Here is an 18472-nt window from a genome sequence, read left to right as displayed (position 1 = left end):
GAAGCGAGTGTGTGTGTGTCAGCACTACCTTCTTCATCAGCTGTTGGACTCAGTCAAACAGAGGGACAAGTGTTGTTCTCTGTCGGAGGTGTTATTTGCTTTTTCTTCGGGCAGTTACATACCCAATGTCCAAAGTCCTTGCAGTACAAACACTGGTCTCGGTTGTAGGGCTCACCATTTTGCCCACGGTACCCGCCTCGGCCTCTCTCTGGCTCAACCACATCCTTTGTGGGAGCAGCCTTTTTTTCTTCGGGTCCGCGCTCCATATGTTGCCCACCAGCCTGTTGTAACATGCAGACAAACGCTTCAAACATGGTTTTCTCACGTACTCGTTGGTCTTTCCACCCGATGCAGGTGTGACTGATGCTGTTGGTCCTGTCCGATTGTTGAGTCCGTGTCCTCTTCGTCCCTCCGTTTCTCCAGCTTGTCTTCCTGATTTTTAGAGAAAGCTCAGAAATAAGCTTTGGTTAGAACGGATGAGGTTATTGGTGCATGTGTGTTTGCATTTTTTCCCTAGATCACTGTTTTCTTAAAAGATTCTTTGTTTTTCCTGTAGGCTACTCAGTAGCTTTAAATCCTGTGTCTTAATTATTAATTTTCCCATTAATTTTCTTTCTACTTCTTCTAAAATCTTGCTTTAACATTCTCAGTGTCTTTGTACACAAAGATCCGTTTCTCGGAAAGCCAAAGCTTTATGACCAGTTATGACAGACATCGCAAACAATCCGGTCCATATTTATGAGTCATTTCTCCCACTATGGGTCCAGTTGCATCACTGGAACGGGAAATTTCATTTCCCATAATTGATTCTTGGACTTTATAGTATACTATGTCTTGGTCGATGTGATCGTCACCACACTGCGAGGTTATTTGTTCGGGAAACTTACGTGAAAACCCGTGTACAGCCCTGCGGACGAAATCAACTTAATAGTCAAATAACTCGACCTATTTAGTATGTTTTGCCTTGTTGCAGTCTGTCTCTAAATAATCAAGAGGCTCTCTTAGAGTAATGTTACAACCCAGACCATCCTGCAGGTTGTCCTTAAAGGGTCCAGAACTCGTTTTGAGTTTAGACTATTTGTTTTTTGTTCGGGAAACTTGTATGAAAAACCCGGTGCGACCCTGCAGTCAAAAATCTCTTAAATAGTTAACTATTTTTTGTTTTGTTTTACTCTGCAGTCCGCCTTTTAATCAAGAAACGTGCTATCAGTTTCGTAGATTAATTCTTTAGGCCTTGCCTACTGTTCTGCCAGTTCTCTTACTGGTCTTGTCCGTCAATCAATTGTCTTATCACCATATGAGAATTCAATCATAAATATGTCCGACGTTGTCCGTGTTTGCCAAAAGATGTCATTCATAACCTCAGTTATCTTTGTCCTATCTAATGACCCAAAAAAATACCCAGTTACTCACTTCCCAAAAGTCAGAATTAGTTTAATTTATTCTCTTTAGTTAAGAGAATGATTTCGCTAATTATTCATTACTTAATTCGTTTAGCAACGGTTGCTTGTTTAGAATGTTTTTAACAAACCTTGAATTCCCAATCCAATTGTAATTAATCAATTTGATCTTACCGTGCTGCTTGAAATCTCTTCCTGTTCGTTTTTAACGGAGTGGAAAACAGTCAAGAGCTCTCCGCGGTCCTAACCCTCTTCTCTCTGAAAAACCTTTTTAAGGTTAGAGGTATGAGGCAGGTGATTCTTGATCCCTGGATAGCCAGTCATCAGCGACCCAACGGAGCTCTTTTCTCTGTTAACTCAACCATCCTGCCGACAACGCCAAATTGTGATGGAAGTTTTCCTATGAAGCAGCAGCGTTTAGAAATATCAATGATCAAATGAAAATGAATAACGACTGTTTGAGAATTAAACCAAAGTTTGGTCTTTGAGTATTTATTTACATTTGCAAATGGAGAAAACACAGTTTCAAAGGTACACGCAGCACAACTGAAAATGTCTTTCCTAACTAGAAACCTAAAAATCAAAACATCTTATAGTGAAGAAACTCTCGTTAAGCCACCCCTCTTCAAATATCTTTAGCATGCTGCCACTTTTCTAAAAAATACCATAGACAGTCAGATGATTTTACAACCTTCCATTCTGCTCCTGTGTCTCCTACATTAGACTAAACACCTGCTTATCTCAGGAGACAGAAAGAGATACGCTTCACACAGTGTTATAGCCTTCTTCACTTTATCTGAGAGAAATAAACAAATGAGGAGCTGCAATTCTTTAGCGAAAATAACTTATGCTATTGCTCACAGTCTACAAGGCCAGCTCTCTCACTGGTGCCTTTAAGTCTACAGGAAGGAACAGGATTATGTGGAGGTTTAAAACAATCTTTAGATAAATGGTCAATATCATTAAACAAATGGTTAAAATAAAATTTGCCACCACAGTAGGGCTGCACATAGCTACCGGTTATTTTCATTGTGGATTGTGTGGATTATCATCTAGATAAAAGTATTATTTGTTTAGTCTCTAAAAGGGGAAAAATGTGGATCAGAGTTTCCCAAAAAGCCCAAGATGATGTCCTCAAATGTCTTGTTTTGTTCACAACTCAAAGATATTCAGTTTCCTGTCAGAGGAGAGAAGAAACTAGAAAATATTCATATTTAACAAGCTGACATCACACGAGTTTCACTGTTTTTACATAAAAAAATGACTCAAACCATTTTCATCAATTATCAAAATAGTTGGAGGTTAATTTTATAATAACTAATCCATTAATCTTTGCAGCTCTATAGCAATGTCTAAAGAAACTGTCTCTGATTTTGCAGAACAAGCAGCACACCTGAAGACTGAAGTGGACATTCTGAAGCAACAACTTCAAGGTATTGTTCTCTGATCATTTTTCTTGCTGCTGGCTGCTTCTGCAGCTGAGAGATTGACAGCGAGACATTTAATTTTTACTAAATAAAATCATGGTGGCCAAACACTTTCAACTTCTGGTAAATTTAGAAGAAATCTACACACACAAATAGAAGTTTAATGAAACTACAGGTGGTCTTCTCCTACTCATCTCTGGGTCTGGTTGACCATTCTCCCATGTTCTGTGGCAGTTTTTGTATCGGCTGGGACGCCAACAGGCACTACTAACCACTCTGAATGAAACAATAACTTCAAAATACACCTTTCTTGCAGGAATTAATCCACTTCTTTTTCAAACTGCCAGAGACAACATACATTGGACTGCGGACACGGCCAAGATGTTGTTCAAGTACTTTAAACAACAATTAAACAACTAGGGGGACAAACTTTCATAATACAACCTCCATTCACTCAAACATAACCAATCTCTCTGCTGTTTTCTCCCTTACACCCACACAGCTGGAGATACTGGAAAAGGGACTCACTTTCATCCCAACACCAAAACCTCCCAACTGGTCGGAGCTCAGGGGGGACCTACATACCTTTCACAGGAGGCTTAAACTTTTGGACCATTTTCAGGGTGGCCTGTGGTCTTTACCGGACCGTCCTACTGGGAACCACACACAGACACATTAACACCACAAATTGCACAATTAATCAATAAAAAAAACCAAGCACTCACACATTGGCGCCCCTTTCCACACAGAATACCCAACATTAGTCAGGAACACAAAGACATTATTAAATCATTAGGTAATAACAAATACATAGTCATAAAACCAGCAGACAAAGGGGGCCAAATAGTCATACAGGATAAAAACAATTACATGTTAGAAGCCAACAGACAATTAAATAACAACACATATTACAGACCACTCACCCATTACCATTAGAAACACAAACACTTATCAGGGACATTGCAGACAACCTTTATCAAAACAAATACATTAACTTAAAACAGAAAAAATACCTGGACAGTCCAGATGAGTCCAGGCCTCGCCTCTTCTATCTCCTCCCAAAGATCCACAAGCCTCCTGTGACTTGGATGGTCCCCTTTGTTGTTCCGGCCGGCAGACCAATAGTAAGTGACTGCAGATCAGAATCATACAACATCACAGAATACATAGACCATTTCATTAACCCACTTTCTAAACTTCACCCTAGCTATATCCAAGACACATGAATTTGTTAATAAAATAAAAAAAACCTTCAGTTACCCGGTCACACACTCCTTTTTTCAATATAGACTCATTACACACAAATATAGAAACACCACTTGGCCTCTCTGCAATAAAACACATTTTTGATAAACACCCAGACCCATCCAGACCTGACAGACAGACCTGACCAATTTTACAGTTATTCCATATCACACTCACCAGAAATGACTTCACTTTTAACAATAAACATTATGTCCAGCTTTGTGGGTGTCCAATGGGCTGGAAGTATTCCCCATCATACGCAGACATCTACCTGGCCCATTGGGAGGAAACAGCTTTCCATAAACTCACCGTCAAACCTCTTATTTCCGGTACTTGGACGACATCTTCGGCCTCTGGGACAACGCCGAACAGACTTTTTTGACCTTTCAGCTTACAGCCCGTTACAGTGGAGTTCCTGGACACACGGGTCTTCTTCCGCACCTCCGGCGACCAGACAAGAACACTAGCCACCATAGTGTACAGAGGCCTCATTACGCTTCCACAGGATTTGCACCTTCCCAGAGCATGTGGTGGAGGCCACTAGTACACTTTTTAGTGCGATGAGGTTGAGGGGTTACTCGAGGCGCTTCCTTAGAGGTATAAAGGCGGAGGTCATCTGCAAGTTTAAAAACAAAGAAGAAACCATCATCCAGCTGTCCAATTCTGCCCTCTTTCCCCTGGTTATTACCTACTCAGAAAATCTTAGGAATTTTATACCTACCATAAAAAGGAATAAAAAGGGGCTGATTGTGACGTGCTAAGGGACTGCCGTATGATCTCCGCCTACAGGAGGAATAAAAATCTAAAAGATATTTTAATTCACACAAACTTAAATAAGAATACTGACACTAGGGAAGCACTTCGAGGCTCGGATGATGGTTTTATGAGTCTCCCCCACACTTTTTTAACCTCCACAGCAGAGTTGGTTTTAACCCAGGGCAGGTCCTGCAGCACACAACCATCAATGAGGTTTATGCAATTAGGTGCAGGGCCTGCCACGAATTGTATGTGGGGGAGACAAGAAATGCACTATATTTAAGAATCAAGCAACACCAGTATATTTTAAATAAGGGCGAAGGCACAACTATTTTATATGCACATTTTAAAAATTCCAGGGCTCTCAAAATGTTCAGAGCATGGGCCTGGAGAACCACAGAGCCTGGACCACGGCTCTGCGTTGGGCAGCGGTGAGGAAGTGGGTCCATCTTTTAAAAACCATAGACCCTACGGGTCTAAATGAAAAATACTAAAATGGATCCACTTCTCTTTTTAATCTAAGTTTTACAGGGTATTTTTAGAAAAAACTTCCTCCCACTGCTCTGGTCTCCTCTCTCCTTAGGTTTTATCTGGACCTCCTCTGCAGTGCATCATACCCAACCTTTTAACCCCCCTGCATGCTTACTTTTCTTTTCCTTGTTTTTTCCTTCTTTTTTATTTTAAATTACTTTTTATTGTTTTAATCTATATTTATGAATAATAATTATACTTATTGTAATATTTCTATATTTACGTCTTTTATAGCATGTTTCTCCGATTTTACTATTCCTCTCGGGAGTTAATCTCTACCTGCAGAGGAGGTCCTACCTAATATTTTAATGTTTTTATCTTTAATAAATATTTTAAAGATGCCTTCGTTGTCCTTTATAACTTTTATTCTGCCTTACCTATATTTTAATAAATTGATTGTGCTTTTGTTTTTATTGCTAATATTTATTATTATTATTATTATTATTATTATTATTATTACAAATTGAATTATTTGCCTCAAGATTTTGACATAATGATACACATGCCATTGGTTTCATGCATTTTTACTAACAGTGTGGTTTTATTCTATGGTGTAATTTAAATTATTTATGGTTATTTATTGCGTGGCACTTTATACCTCTTAAATCACTTTTAAACATAGCACTTATTACTAACTTTTAATGGTATGTTTATATATTTTTTTAACCTCAAGGGCAAGTAACTCAGACAGTATTCATGACCCCTTTAAAATGTTTTAATTTTTGAGTTTGAATAAGATGTTTTTAATATTGGGATGGAATTTATTTTGTATTGGGACGCCGGGCTATTCATTTATTTATTACATAACTCTCTCTCTCTCTCTCTCTCTCTCTCTCTTTATATATATATATATATATATATATATATACACAGTACAGGCCAAAAGTTTGGACACATCTTCTCATTCAATGCGTTTTCTTTATTTTCATGACTATTTACATTGTAGATTCTCACTGAAGGCATCAAGACTATGAATGAACACATATGGAATTATGTACTTAACAAAAAAGTGTGAAATAACTGAAAACATGTCTTATATTTTAGATTCCTCAAAGTAGCCACCCTTTTGCTTTTTTGATAGCTCTGCAAACCCTTGGTGTTCTCTCAATGAGCTTTATGAGGTAGTCCCCTGGAATGGTTTTCACTTCACAGGTGTGGCTTGTCAGGGTTAATTAGTGGAATTATTTCCCTTATTAATGGGGTCGGGACCATCAGTAATGTTGTGTAGAAGTCAAGTTGATACACAGCCGCCAGCCCTATTGGACAACTGTTAGAATTCATATTATGGCAAGAACCAATCAGCTAAGTAAAGAGAAACGAGTGGCCATCATTACTTTAACAAATGAAGGTCAGTCAGTCCGGAAAATTGCAGTCGCAAAAACCATCAAGCGCTACAATGAAACTGGCTCACATGAGGACCGCCCCAGGAAAGGAAGACCAAGAGTCATCTCTGCTGCTGAGGATAAGTTCATCCGAGTCACCAGCCTCAGAAATCGCAAGTTATAATATCGCAAGTTATAATATCACGAGCGCTATAGGAGACGGCCGGATTTTAGCTGTTTTAACTTATTTTATCCTCTTTCTTTCTACTTTTTTTTTACTCTTCTTGCGAAGAGATTGTTTGTTTCATATATATCCTATGGATATTTCAAACTTTAAAATGCAACCAAGAGCCAGCTTTCTCACTTACTTAAGAGAGGAATTGCTGACTCTGCGCACAAAGGGATGAGCCGGGATACGGCACCCTTTCCCGGCGGAGCTGAGGAGGAGACCCAGGGGCTGCAAGGCTGGGGCTAAACTGAAGGACAACCTAGCGGAGAATCGGAGGCGCTACAAGCCATCGATTCCATCCGTAATAATGGGGAATGTGAACTCGCTGCCGAACAAGATCGATGAGTTGTTGGCGCTAAACAACCAGCGGCTCTACCGTGAGAGCAGCTTGTTTATCTTTATGGAGACATGGCTAAACCACCTTGTACCGGATGCTAACGTGGACCTGCTGGGATTCACTGCCGTGAGAGCTGACTGAGACACAAAAGCAAGCGGAAAAAGCAAAGGTGGGGGACTCATCATGTATGTCAACAACCGCTGGTGTAACCCAGGACATATCTCCGTAAAGACAGCCTCATGTTGCCAGGACCTCGAGCTGTTAGCTGTTAGCCTGCGGCCATAATATCTGCCGAGGGAGTTCAGTCACGTAATTGCCGTTTGTGTTTACATCCCTACGAGAGCGGACGCAGCCACTGCCTGTGAGAAGATTCACTCCATCACAGCAAGGATCCAGACACAGCACCCGGAGGCTTTTATGATCATTTCTGGGGACTTTAATCATGCAACTTTGGATTCTACTTTGGCTGTTTTTCACCAGGTTGTAGACTGTCCTACGAGAAACAACAGGACTGGAATTGATCTCCTGTATGCTAATGTGAAGGATGCATACAGAGCGACTCCCCTTTGTTGGATCACAACCTGGTTCACCTACAGCCACTGTACACTCCCCTGGTCAAAAAACAGCCAGTGACAACTCGCACCATCAGGAGGTGGTCCCCTGACATGGAAAGTGCCATGAGAGACTGTTACAACACCACAGTCTGGGATGTGCTGCTCAACCCGCATGGTGAGGACATAGAGGGGATGACACATTGTCTGACGGACTACCTGAACTTCTGCGCAGACGTGGTCTCCCCCATCAAGACTGTCCGTTGTTACCCTAATAACAAGCCATGGGTAACGCGGGTAGTCAAGGCTGTCCTCAACAAGAAGAAGGCTGCCTTCAGGAGCAGAGACAGGGAGGCCATGAAGGCAGCACAGCAGGAGGTGAAACACTGTGTGAGGGAAGCTAAGGACAGCTACAGGAGAAAGGTGGAGCAGAAGTTGAGGGAGAACAACATGAGGGAGGTCTGGGAAGGTGTGAGGACCATCACAGGTCACAACACAAAGACCAGAGCTACAGAAGGGACAATGGAGAGGGCGAATGAGCTGAATGACTTCTTCAACAGGTTTAACCAGCCCTCGTCCTTGTCCCCCCCCCCCCACCCTCACCGCAGCCATCTCTCCTTCTTCCCTCTACACACCTCCCCCCTGACACCACAATCCCCCCCTCCTCCCCCCCCCCACCTCAACACAATCCCTGCCTCACATCACCACAGACCAGGTCAGAGGACAGCCGAAGAAGCTTCAGCCCAGGAAAGCAGCAGGCCCGGATAAAGTGTGTCTGAGACTACTAAAGACCTGCGCTGCAGAACTGGCTGAACCACTACAACAGATCTTCAACCTTAGCCTACAGCTAGGGAGAGTGCCCACCCTCTGGTAGACATCCTGCATCATTCCGGACAGAGAGGAGTATCGGAGTCTGGTGGGGGATTTTGCTCTCTGGTGTCACACTAACTGCCTACAGCTCAACACTTCTAAGATGAAGGAGCTGGTCATTGACTTTGGGAGGTCCAGACCAAGACAGTGACCAGTCCTGCTAGAGGGAGCTGAGGTGGAGGCTATGCTATCCTACAAATACCTCGGGCTGTGGATGGATAATAAACTGGACTGAACAACACACACCAGCCACCTGTACAGAAAGACACAAAGCAGGTTGTACTTCCTGAGGAGACTGCGGTCTTTCAACATCTGCAGCAAACTGCTGTTGATATTTTACCAATCTGTGGTTACACTACACAGTGGTGTGCTGGGGGGGGGGCAGTATATCCAAGAAGGACACCTCCAGACTGGATAAACTGATCAGGCGGGCCGGCTCTGTGGTCGGCATGAAGCTGGACTCACTGGTGACGGTGGCAGAGAGGAGGACACTGGACAAACTGCTGGACATTACTGACGATGCCAGCCACCCCCCCCTGCACACCGTCATCACCAACCAGAGGAGCCTGTTCAGTGGAAGGCTGCTCCTTCCCAAGTGGAGGACCAACAGACTCAAGAACTCCTTTGTCCCTCATGCCATCATACTCTACAACTCCTCACTCAGGGGGAGGAGGAAATAGGGTAAAGAGGACAGAACAGAACACTGTGCAATACATTATTAATAATCTACTCACATACATACCTGGACACTCAAACTGCTCTTAACTGCTAATTTATGCTAAATGTCATTTATTTATTAACTATATAATAACACAATACCATACACAGTCCTATATATCTATATAGCTATCTTTATGTATCTGTAGTTTATTGTTGTTTGTTTATTTTTTGTACAGATGTTTAGCTAAATGTTTATTGTTATTCTCATATCTTTTTTCTATTTAAAGAGTGTTTTGTAAGATGCTAAAATCTGCTGCTGGAAATCTAATTTCCTTGCGGTAGTCATCCCAAAAGGATCAATAAAGAGAAGTCTAAGTCTAAGTCCAAGTTAACAGCAGCTCAGATTAGAGACCAGATGAATGTCACACAGAGTTCTAGCAGCAGACACATCTCTAGAACAACTGTTAAGAGATTGGCCTTCATGGTCAAGTAGAGGCAACAAGCAGAAGAGATTTGTTTGGGCCAAGAAACACAAGGAATGGATATTAGACCAGTGGAAATCTGTGCTTTGATCTGATGAGTCCAAATTTGAGATCTTTGGTTCCAACTGCCGTGTCTTTGTGCGACACAGAAAAGGTGAACGGATGGATTCTACATGCCTGGTTCCCACCGTGAAGCACGGAGGAGGAGGTGTGATGGTGTGGGGGTGCTTTGCTGGTGACACTGTTGGGGATTTATTCAACATTGAAGGCATACTGAACCAGCATGGCTACCACAGCATCCTGCAGCGACATGCCATCCCATCCGGTTTGTGTTTAGTTGGACCAACATTTATTTTTCAATGACCCCAAACACACCTCCAGGCTGTGTACGGGCTATTTGACCAAGAAGGAGAGTGATGGAGTGCTGCGCCAGATGACCTGGCCTCCACAGTCACCGGACCTGAACCCAATCGAGATGGTTTGGGGTGAGCTGGACCTCAGAGTGAAGGCAAAAGGGCCGACAAGTGCTAACATCTCTGGGAACTCCTTCAACACTGTTGGAAAACCATTTCAGGTGACTACCTCTTGAAGCTCATCAAGAGAATGCCAAGAGTGTGCAAAGCAGCAATCAGAGCAAAGGGTGGCTACTTTGAAGAAACTAGAATATAAGACATGTTTTCAGTTATTTCACACTTTTTTGTTAAGTACATAATTCCACGTGTTCATTCATAGTTTTGATGCCTTCAGTCTGAATCTACAATGTAAATAGTCATGAAAATAAAGGAAACACATTGAATGAGAAGGTGTGTCCAAACTTTTGGCCTGTACTGTATGCATATATATATATATTATTTATTTTTTGTATTTATTTTGTTATGTCTCTAGGAGAGACACCGGGGTAGTTGTGGAGGTGACCTTTTATTTAAAGTTTTAAATTTCCCGCTGTCCGTCCTGTCCAGTGGTTCTTTTAACCTTCTTTTAATATCTGGCCGTCTTTTAAACAGCCCCCTCTTTTTTATATAACCAAACACGTTTTTTTAAGGAGTTCTTTAAAGTGTTTTATTCACACCAGTGGTCCCCTTGTGCCCGTGCCCCTCGCAGCACCCATCCTGCGTTTTAACCCAAACCTAACCCTGAATGAACAGAGGCACTGAAGGACAAAACACAACATTTCACAAATATTGTGTTTTGTAAAATGTTGTTTTGTCCTTAAGGGCCTCCATAGAAAGAAGACATTTTAGGGAAGATAAAAAACTATAAACTGAAAAATGTTTCTGCCTGTAGTGTCTCCTCTTAATTTAAATGTTTGCAACCCGTGCTGTTTTCAGCTTCTGTAACAATGAAATGCTTTTAACTATCAAGCTCCATTAGATATCATTTTAATAAGGGCCCAAGCGCAGACAGTGGTGAAGGCATCATGCCTGGTGAAAACTTTGATATTTTAAGGCTTTCGTAGATAGGCGTGAAAAAATGTCTTGCTTGCGCCCCTTACAAAGCTTAAAAAATTGAGCCCCTGCAGTACGTTTCACTTAGACTAACAATAATTGGTACACATATCAATCATGTCAAGTCGTACAAAAAAGGTCATTGGAACAATGCCCTAAACCCAACAGGAAGTCTTTTGGGATTCAATCCAACCCTGATGACATCTAAAGGCCGATATTGACTCAAAGTCACAGCGCCCTCTAGTGGCACCAGGAAGTAGGCCTAAAAGTCAAGGGGCTATACTTTAAAGGTGCAATATGTAATACTGACAGCTAGTGTTAAAAAAGTTACGGCAGTACAAATTCAAAATACTGGAGAGAGTTGTCTCCCCCGCCCCCTCCTCCCCAGACTCCAAATTCACGTTGGTTGCCAGGCTGAGACCGCAGCATCCACAACAATGTTGCTAGACGATTGTCTCACATAGCCAGACATTACTTCACAGCACAGCTGAGTAGCTAACGTTAGATGCTGGCTATATTGACAGTCATAAAAGCCCGTGCTCACGCAGAGCTCTGTACCCAACTGACAGACACACTTTTTCGGCTTAGAATTACAGTAGGAACCGCCAAACACCCAACAACCTCACTGTCCTCTCCACATGCCAGACAGGCACACTTCCTCGGCTTAGAATTACAATAGGAACCGCTAAAAATACCACTACTTTGCTGACTGAACACACTTCATTGGCTTAGAATTACGGCAACAATCGCAAACTCACAGTCCTCTCTTCCCGATTTACAGCCCCCCTCTCGTGACTTAAAATAACTCACCATTGTCGGCTCCGGCCACTGATCTACACTTTGTAAACAAAATCTCTTTACGTTTTTACAGGTATATCTGGCAACCTGGCCTGGCTGTCAAACTGGGCCGTTGATAACAATACACAGGCCAAAACACAAACAGAAATTCTGTCACGGAATGGAAATTTCAAAAGGAGAAAATACTGGCGTTTGCACTGTTGTCAGAAAATATAGTATCTCAACTTAGCATGTTTTCTTAATATTTGGTGACGCATTGGGGTCATTTTTTGATTTATTACAGTAAATATATTACATATTGGACCTTTATCAAACTCCTCCTAGAGATTTCATCCGATCAACTTCAAATTCGTTCTTTACCATCTCAAGACCTTGAAGGGGTGATAGAATGCAAAATCGATTTTACCTTGTCATACTTGAATAACAACAGTTTGAAGGGTAAATAGGACATATATAGAACATCAAAGTCCCATTGCCTTGCAAACACTTGGGCCAACCAATGTTACATACCCCATTAGGAGACCTTAAGGAACATTGTGTATATAATCATTCTATCACCCCTTTAACAATGAAAATCAGCCTTATATGACAAACATCGTCTGATTTACATGAAACTCATAATATGTTGTCTACGGCCAGCCGCTATACTTTAACCACGCCTATGTACTCAGGCCACGCCCCCTTTTATGGCTTTTGAACCATTTAAAGTAGACTCTTGTATGAGGCATCATTGAACTCAGTAAAGAGTTCCCTTTTCATTGGTGATGGTCTGCCCCGCCCCCTATACTTGGTAAAACATTTAAAATACATTTCCAACGCCACACACTCCACCGTGCGCAAAAATGTATGGCCGCATGGAGCGGAAAATCCAAACCCTCCAACGCTGCTTGCAGCTTTAATTTTTTATGGTTTTAAAGCCCCTGCCCTCCATGAACTAATCCTCGACTAAACACTCTGGACTTCCTTCTGCTCACCGAAACCTGGCAACAACACAACGACTTCTTCTCCCTCAACCAAGCATCCCCCCCTGGCTACAACTACATCTGCAAACCCCGCCCCTCCCGCCGTGGAGGTGGCCTTGCCGTTATTTTCAATCAGAACTTTCGGATCACAGAACTCCCCCTCCCCCCAGTATCATCGTTTGAATATCTCGCCTTCAAAGCCCTTTCCTCCATGACAGTCATCCTCATTTACCGGCCACCTAAACCAAATCCCTCCTTCCTCTCTGATTTTTCTGAACTCCTCACACTAACGTCATCTCTCTCTCCACGTCTGCTGCTACTCCGTGACTTAAACATAGACTCCCTCACCTGCAAGCTGTCATCAGAATTCACCATTTTACTGGACAACTTCTCTCTTACCCAACATGTCACATTCCCCACCCATGAAAAAGGACACATCCTCGACCTGGCTGCTCCACTAACCAACCGGTGCTCGACCTCCATCCATGCCTCTTTCCCCTCTCTGACCGGTGCTCGACCTCCATCCATGCCTCTTTCCCCTCTCTGACCAGTGCTCGACCTCCATCCATGACTCTTTCCCCTCTCTGACCACAAACTGATACGGTTCACCATCCCTTCTCCAACCCCACGCCCCCGCCTCCTCGGAGAAATCACCTTCCGCAACCTCAAATCTATTCAACATCATTTACCAATCTCTATCCCCTGTATCTGACCTCCCTGTATCTACTCCAGCACCCACCACGACCCCTCCTCCTCACTGCCTCCTCTCCCAGTTTGACCCGGTCACTCCTCCTGAAATCTCTAAACTCATCAGCTCTTCCAAACTCACTACCTGCTCCCTTGACCCCCTCCCTACTCCACTCCTGAAGTCCTGCCTCCCCGTCCTATGGCCCTACCTCATTAACCTCTTCAACTCCTCACTGTCCCTTGAAACTGTCCCCTCTGCCTTCAAAACTTCGGATGTCACCCCAATCCTTAAAAGACCTGGTCTGGATCCCTCCTCCCTCAACAACTACCACCCAATATCCAACCTCCCCTTTCTGTCTAAAACCCTGGAAAGTATAGTCGTCTCACAACTCCAAACCCATCTTCACGCCTATAACCAATTTGAACCTCTCCAATTTTTTCACCCCCTCCACAGCACAGAAACCGCTCTCCTCAAAGTCCTCAACAACCTCCTCACCTCTGCTGACACCGGTTCCCATAACATCCTTATCCTCCTCGACCTGAGTGCAGCCTTCGATACCATGAGCTATAACATCCTGCTCACCAGACGAAAAGACCTCGGTATCGAAGGTACTGCACTCAGCTGGCTACCTTTCCTACCTTTCCAACAGATCCCACTTCATCTCTCTCCACAACCACACCTCTGCCACAGCCACAGTCACTCAAGGTGTTCCCCAAGGCACCGTACTCGGCCCCCTCCTCTTCATCATCTACATCCTCCCCCTTGGTCAGATACTCCGCCACTTCAACTTCCACTTCCACTGTTACGCCGATGACAGCCAGATCTACCTCAGCACCAAATCCCCCCACAATCCTCCACTCTCCCACATCAACTCCTGTCTGTCAGCTATTAAAACCTGGATGCAACACAGCTTCCTCAAACTCAACAGCAATAAAACAGAATTCCTTCTGATCGGCTCCAAATCCACACTCAGCAAAACCAATATCCCCACTCTCACTATCGACAGCACCATTATCTCCCCATCTCCACAGGCCCCCAACCTTGGCGTTATCTTTGACTCCACCCTCTCCCTTGAGCCCCACATCCGTCATATCATTAAAACCTCCTTTCACCTCCGCAACATTGCAAAAATCAGACCCTCTCTCACACCCCCCGCTGCTGAAAGACTCATTCATGCCTTCATCTCCTCCCGACTGGATTACTGTAACTCACTTCTCCTTGGCATCAGCTCTACCAACATCAACTGGCTCCAACTGGTCCAGAACGCAGCCGCCCGACTCATCACCACATCACTCCAGTCCTAAAACAACTTCACTGGCTTCCTATCTCCCACCAGATCACCTACAAAATCCTGGTGCTCACCTACAAAGCCCTCTACCATCTGGCCCCCTCATACCTCACTGACCTCCTCTCCCCGTACCAACCCTCACGGTCCCTCAGATCCACCTCAGCCGGTCTCCTCTGCATCCACAAGTCCAACCTCCGCAGTTTTGGGGACAGAGCATTCTCCAGGGCAGCTCCTAGGCTCTGGAACTCCCTCCCCCAAGAGATTATCTACCTGCCCTGTAAAGCGACTTTGAGTCTGTGAAAAGCGCTATATGAATTACATTTTATTATTATTACATATGAACATTGTATCTTCTGAAATTGAGTCTTAAAGACGTGAAGATGACGTGTGAATAAACTGAAACTGAACTGAATATATTTACAGAGAAGGGTCAAAATCTTGACACCTATACATGAAAATATCCTGATTCAAAGCAACCACATCTATTAATTTTGACTTAATTCTGATTATGTATGATCCCATAACTATAACATTCTCAAAAGCCAATTAAATATTCTGTTTCTATTTTAAACACGTCCTGCTTTCTAAATACTTTGATTACATAGGACTCAAAATGATTAGTTTAATATTTGATGATTTTTAAAATAACATTGCTCTCTCTCTTTCTCTCTCTCTTGCTGTCTCTCTCTCTCTCTATCTCTATCAGTCCGACAGGTTGCGTTCTCAGCCTCTCTGCTGGCTGGTGGAGGTGAAACAACTACTGGACCCTTTCCCAAGGACACTATCCTTATCTTCAAACACGTCCCCACCAATATCGGAAATGCTTACAACCCAAACACAGGTAGCTCTGATATTCTAACAATACATTTTAGGGATGCACACAGGGCTTTAGTACTCAAGTCCGGTCTTGGACTCAAGACATTTTTTCTATGGTCTCGGACTTGTCTCGGACTCGCTGGTATTTGGACTTGGACTTGTCTCTGTCTCTTCCACTGTCCTTGCCAAATATGGCTTTTGGTCTCGACCGAGTCCTGGGCTCCATTTTAGAAAGCAGGTTTAGTGAAAACTCTGAGTTTGTAAACCATGAGATGAGGGAAACTCTGGGTTTTCAGTTTCATAAAGAGAGGTAACTTAACCTCAGACTCAAACTGAGTCTGTGAACCTATCCTGGTCGGAAGCAGGTTTTCTTCTCTCAGTCTCCTCCCTCTGACACAGCGTGCTTCCATTTCCTCAATCATTCATTCAGTCTGTATCAGGCGCATTTTAGCACAGTTTGTTATCGGAATAAAAAAAAACATTGTTGGTTTATTAACTATTTTAGGCAGACTATAAAACTTTTTTTTTCTCAAAACATGGCATTTCCTTTTGTCGACGATCCTGTTGATGAAGAAGCTGTATGACTTTGCAGGGAGTTAAACATACGTCGGCAGATGATATTGAGGACCAAACGCATTTTAATGTCCAGATAACTTCCTATTTGAGCGGTATTGTTTTTCTTCCCAGTCTATCAGTTATGTACATAACCTTATCTGTCCTCATATCACTAACGTCACCCATCGTGGACATGCTCTACATCCCAGCACATTCTTTGTGTCAAATTAAAATTTTTTGCAAACAGCAGTTTTCTTTACATTGGTGATGCAGAGCATTTTAGTAAAGCCACCATATAGCAAAGCGCCGTCAGAAGAGTGTGATTCGCTCTAATATTGCTTTTAAATGTTTTTGTAGTGTTCCCATGACACAAACTAGTAAGAACCATTAAAAAAGGAGTTCCACAGTATTGCAGGTTAATGATGTAAACCCTTATAAAAGTAAAAAATAAAAACAAATAAAGATTATGAATTATAAATCTGTAAATGATGGTGCTGCAGCCTCAGTACCTATTACTTTTTCGCTCGCAGGATTGCAGCTAAATTAAATAGATTATAGGTTCACAAACGTCGGCAGTGGAGTTTCTGCGAGCTAACCACGACAGTATTGTCACCCACAATCAACCTCTGCTGCTAAAAGCAGTCAACTTGCAGTGATGTTTGAAATGAAGACACACATATCATGCCTTTTCCTGGAGATCCTGGCCATTATGACAAAATATATTTTGTACGTACTTAAACACATGTAAACACTGTGAATTTGTAAAAGTAATGTCATTCTTTTTAAGCAAAACATTTGGAAAAGCCTATAAATCATAGATTATTATTCTAAGTGTGTGACAACATTATGGAAAGGATCCCTACAGAGATAGACCTTTTTGTTAAAGAGTAAGATCCTTGTTTAACATGAAACAGCCCCGAAATCACCATCACCAAACCCACCAGACTCCATGTAAATAATCAGGACGTTTAGTGTGTATAGAGCCAGCATATCTCCACCAGACTCCATGTAAATAATCAGGACTTTTAGCGTGTATAGAGCCAGCATATCTCCACCAGACTCCATGTAAATAATCAGGACTTTTAGTGTGTATAGAGCCAGCATATTTCCACCAGACTCCATGTAAATAATCACTACTTTTAGCGTGTATAGAGACAGCATATCTCCATATGTAAATGGGTGAATTAAGGGTTTATTTCAACCAAACCAGAGTGGTGATATTTGGAACAGTGGAAAGATGAACCAAGAGAGCTTTTGATAGATGTGATTGTTGATATAGTGTGCATCCCTAATAATATATTCAAACAGTTTTTTTTTGTTTTCCATTTAAAATGACAAAAACAAATGTCCAACAGGTGTGTTCACTGCCCCAGTGAGAGGAGCGTACCACTTTGAGTGGTGGGTCGGTGCACATGGAGACAACGGCGCCCACGCTTCAGCTGCTGTGTTGGTCAAGAACTCCGAGAATATTTTCTTGGCATGGGAGCATCAGAAGGATTATTTCGGAACTGCTTCGAATGGTGTTACTCTGTTGCTAGAGGTTGGAGACGTCGTGTTTGTGCGTCTGTGGGTTAACACTAGGGCGTTTGACAATGAAAATCACCACACCACTTTCAGTGGACATCTGCTGTTCCCCATGTGAGACAGAAACAGCAGCTCTGTGATAGTCACACAGGTTTGTGTTGTCTTAAACAAGTCTTCATAGCACGTCATAGATTTTCTCTGATTTCATCTGCATCCAAGTAATAATTGTCGTGAGGAATCTATTTTTCCTTCAAATATAAAGTGATTAATGTCTCTGATTCTCTCTCATTTCTGTCATTTTAGTTAAAGAATAAACATATATCATTGCAATTATATCTGTTTATTTATTCTTCTTCTTTCATATTCAACTTATTAAAAGCAGATTATCAAATTCAACATCATAGAAGTATAAAGAAACAATGAATGGTAAGCCATTTTCACATATAAACTCTAGGGCTGGGACAATATGCTTTTGTCCCGTTTTGATTCTTTCACCATTCATGGGTGCCGATTGGATATGTTTTGCGGTTTTAATTTATTGCAAAAATCATTCCCCGTCAACACATGTACATACCAGCCCCTAATA

At 42.5% G+C, this 18472-nt stretch overlaps 1 protein-coding gene across 1 annotated transcript; it reads left to right on the top strand.

Annotated features, from left to right (window-relative positions):
• Nucleotides 1–2748: 2748 nt before the first annotated feature.
• On the top strand, nt 2749–18004 carry LOC114566302 (complement C1q-like protein 4). The gene is made up of 3 exons (XM_028594627.1): nt 2749–2833; nt 15698–15832; nt 17718–18004. The coding sequence occupies exons 1-3, from the start codon at nt 2749–2751 to the stop codon at nt 18002–18004; spliced, it is 507 nt and encodes a 168-aa protein (XP_028450428.1).
• The last annotated feature ends 468 nt before the right edge of the window (nt 18005–18472 follow it).

This window comes from Perca flavescens, chromosome 13, assembly GCF_004354835.1.
Source record: "Perca flavescens isolate YP-PL-M2 chromosome 13, PFLA_1.0, whole genome shotgun sequence".
Lineage (NCBI taxonomy): Eukaryota > Metazoa > Chordata > Actinopteri > Perciformes > Percidae > Perca > Perca flavescens.
The sequence above is the reverse complement of the archived record's forward strand: the minus strand, read 5'-3'. Positions and strand labels throughout refer to the sequence as shown.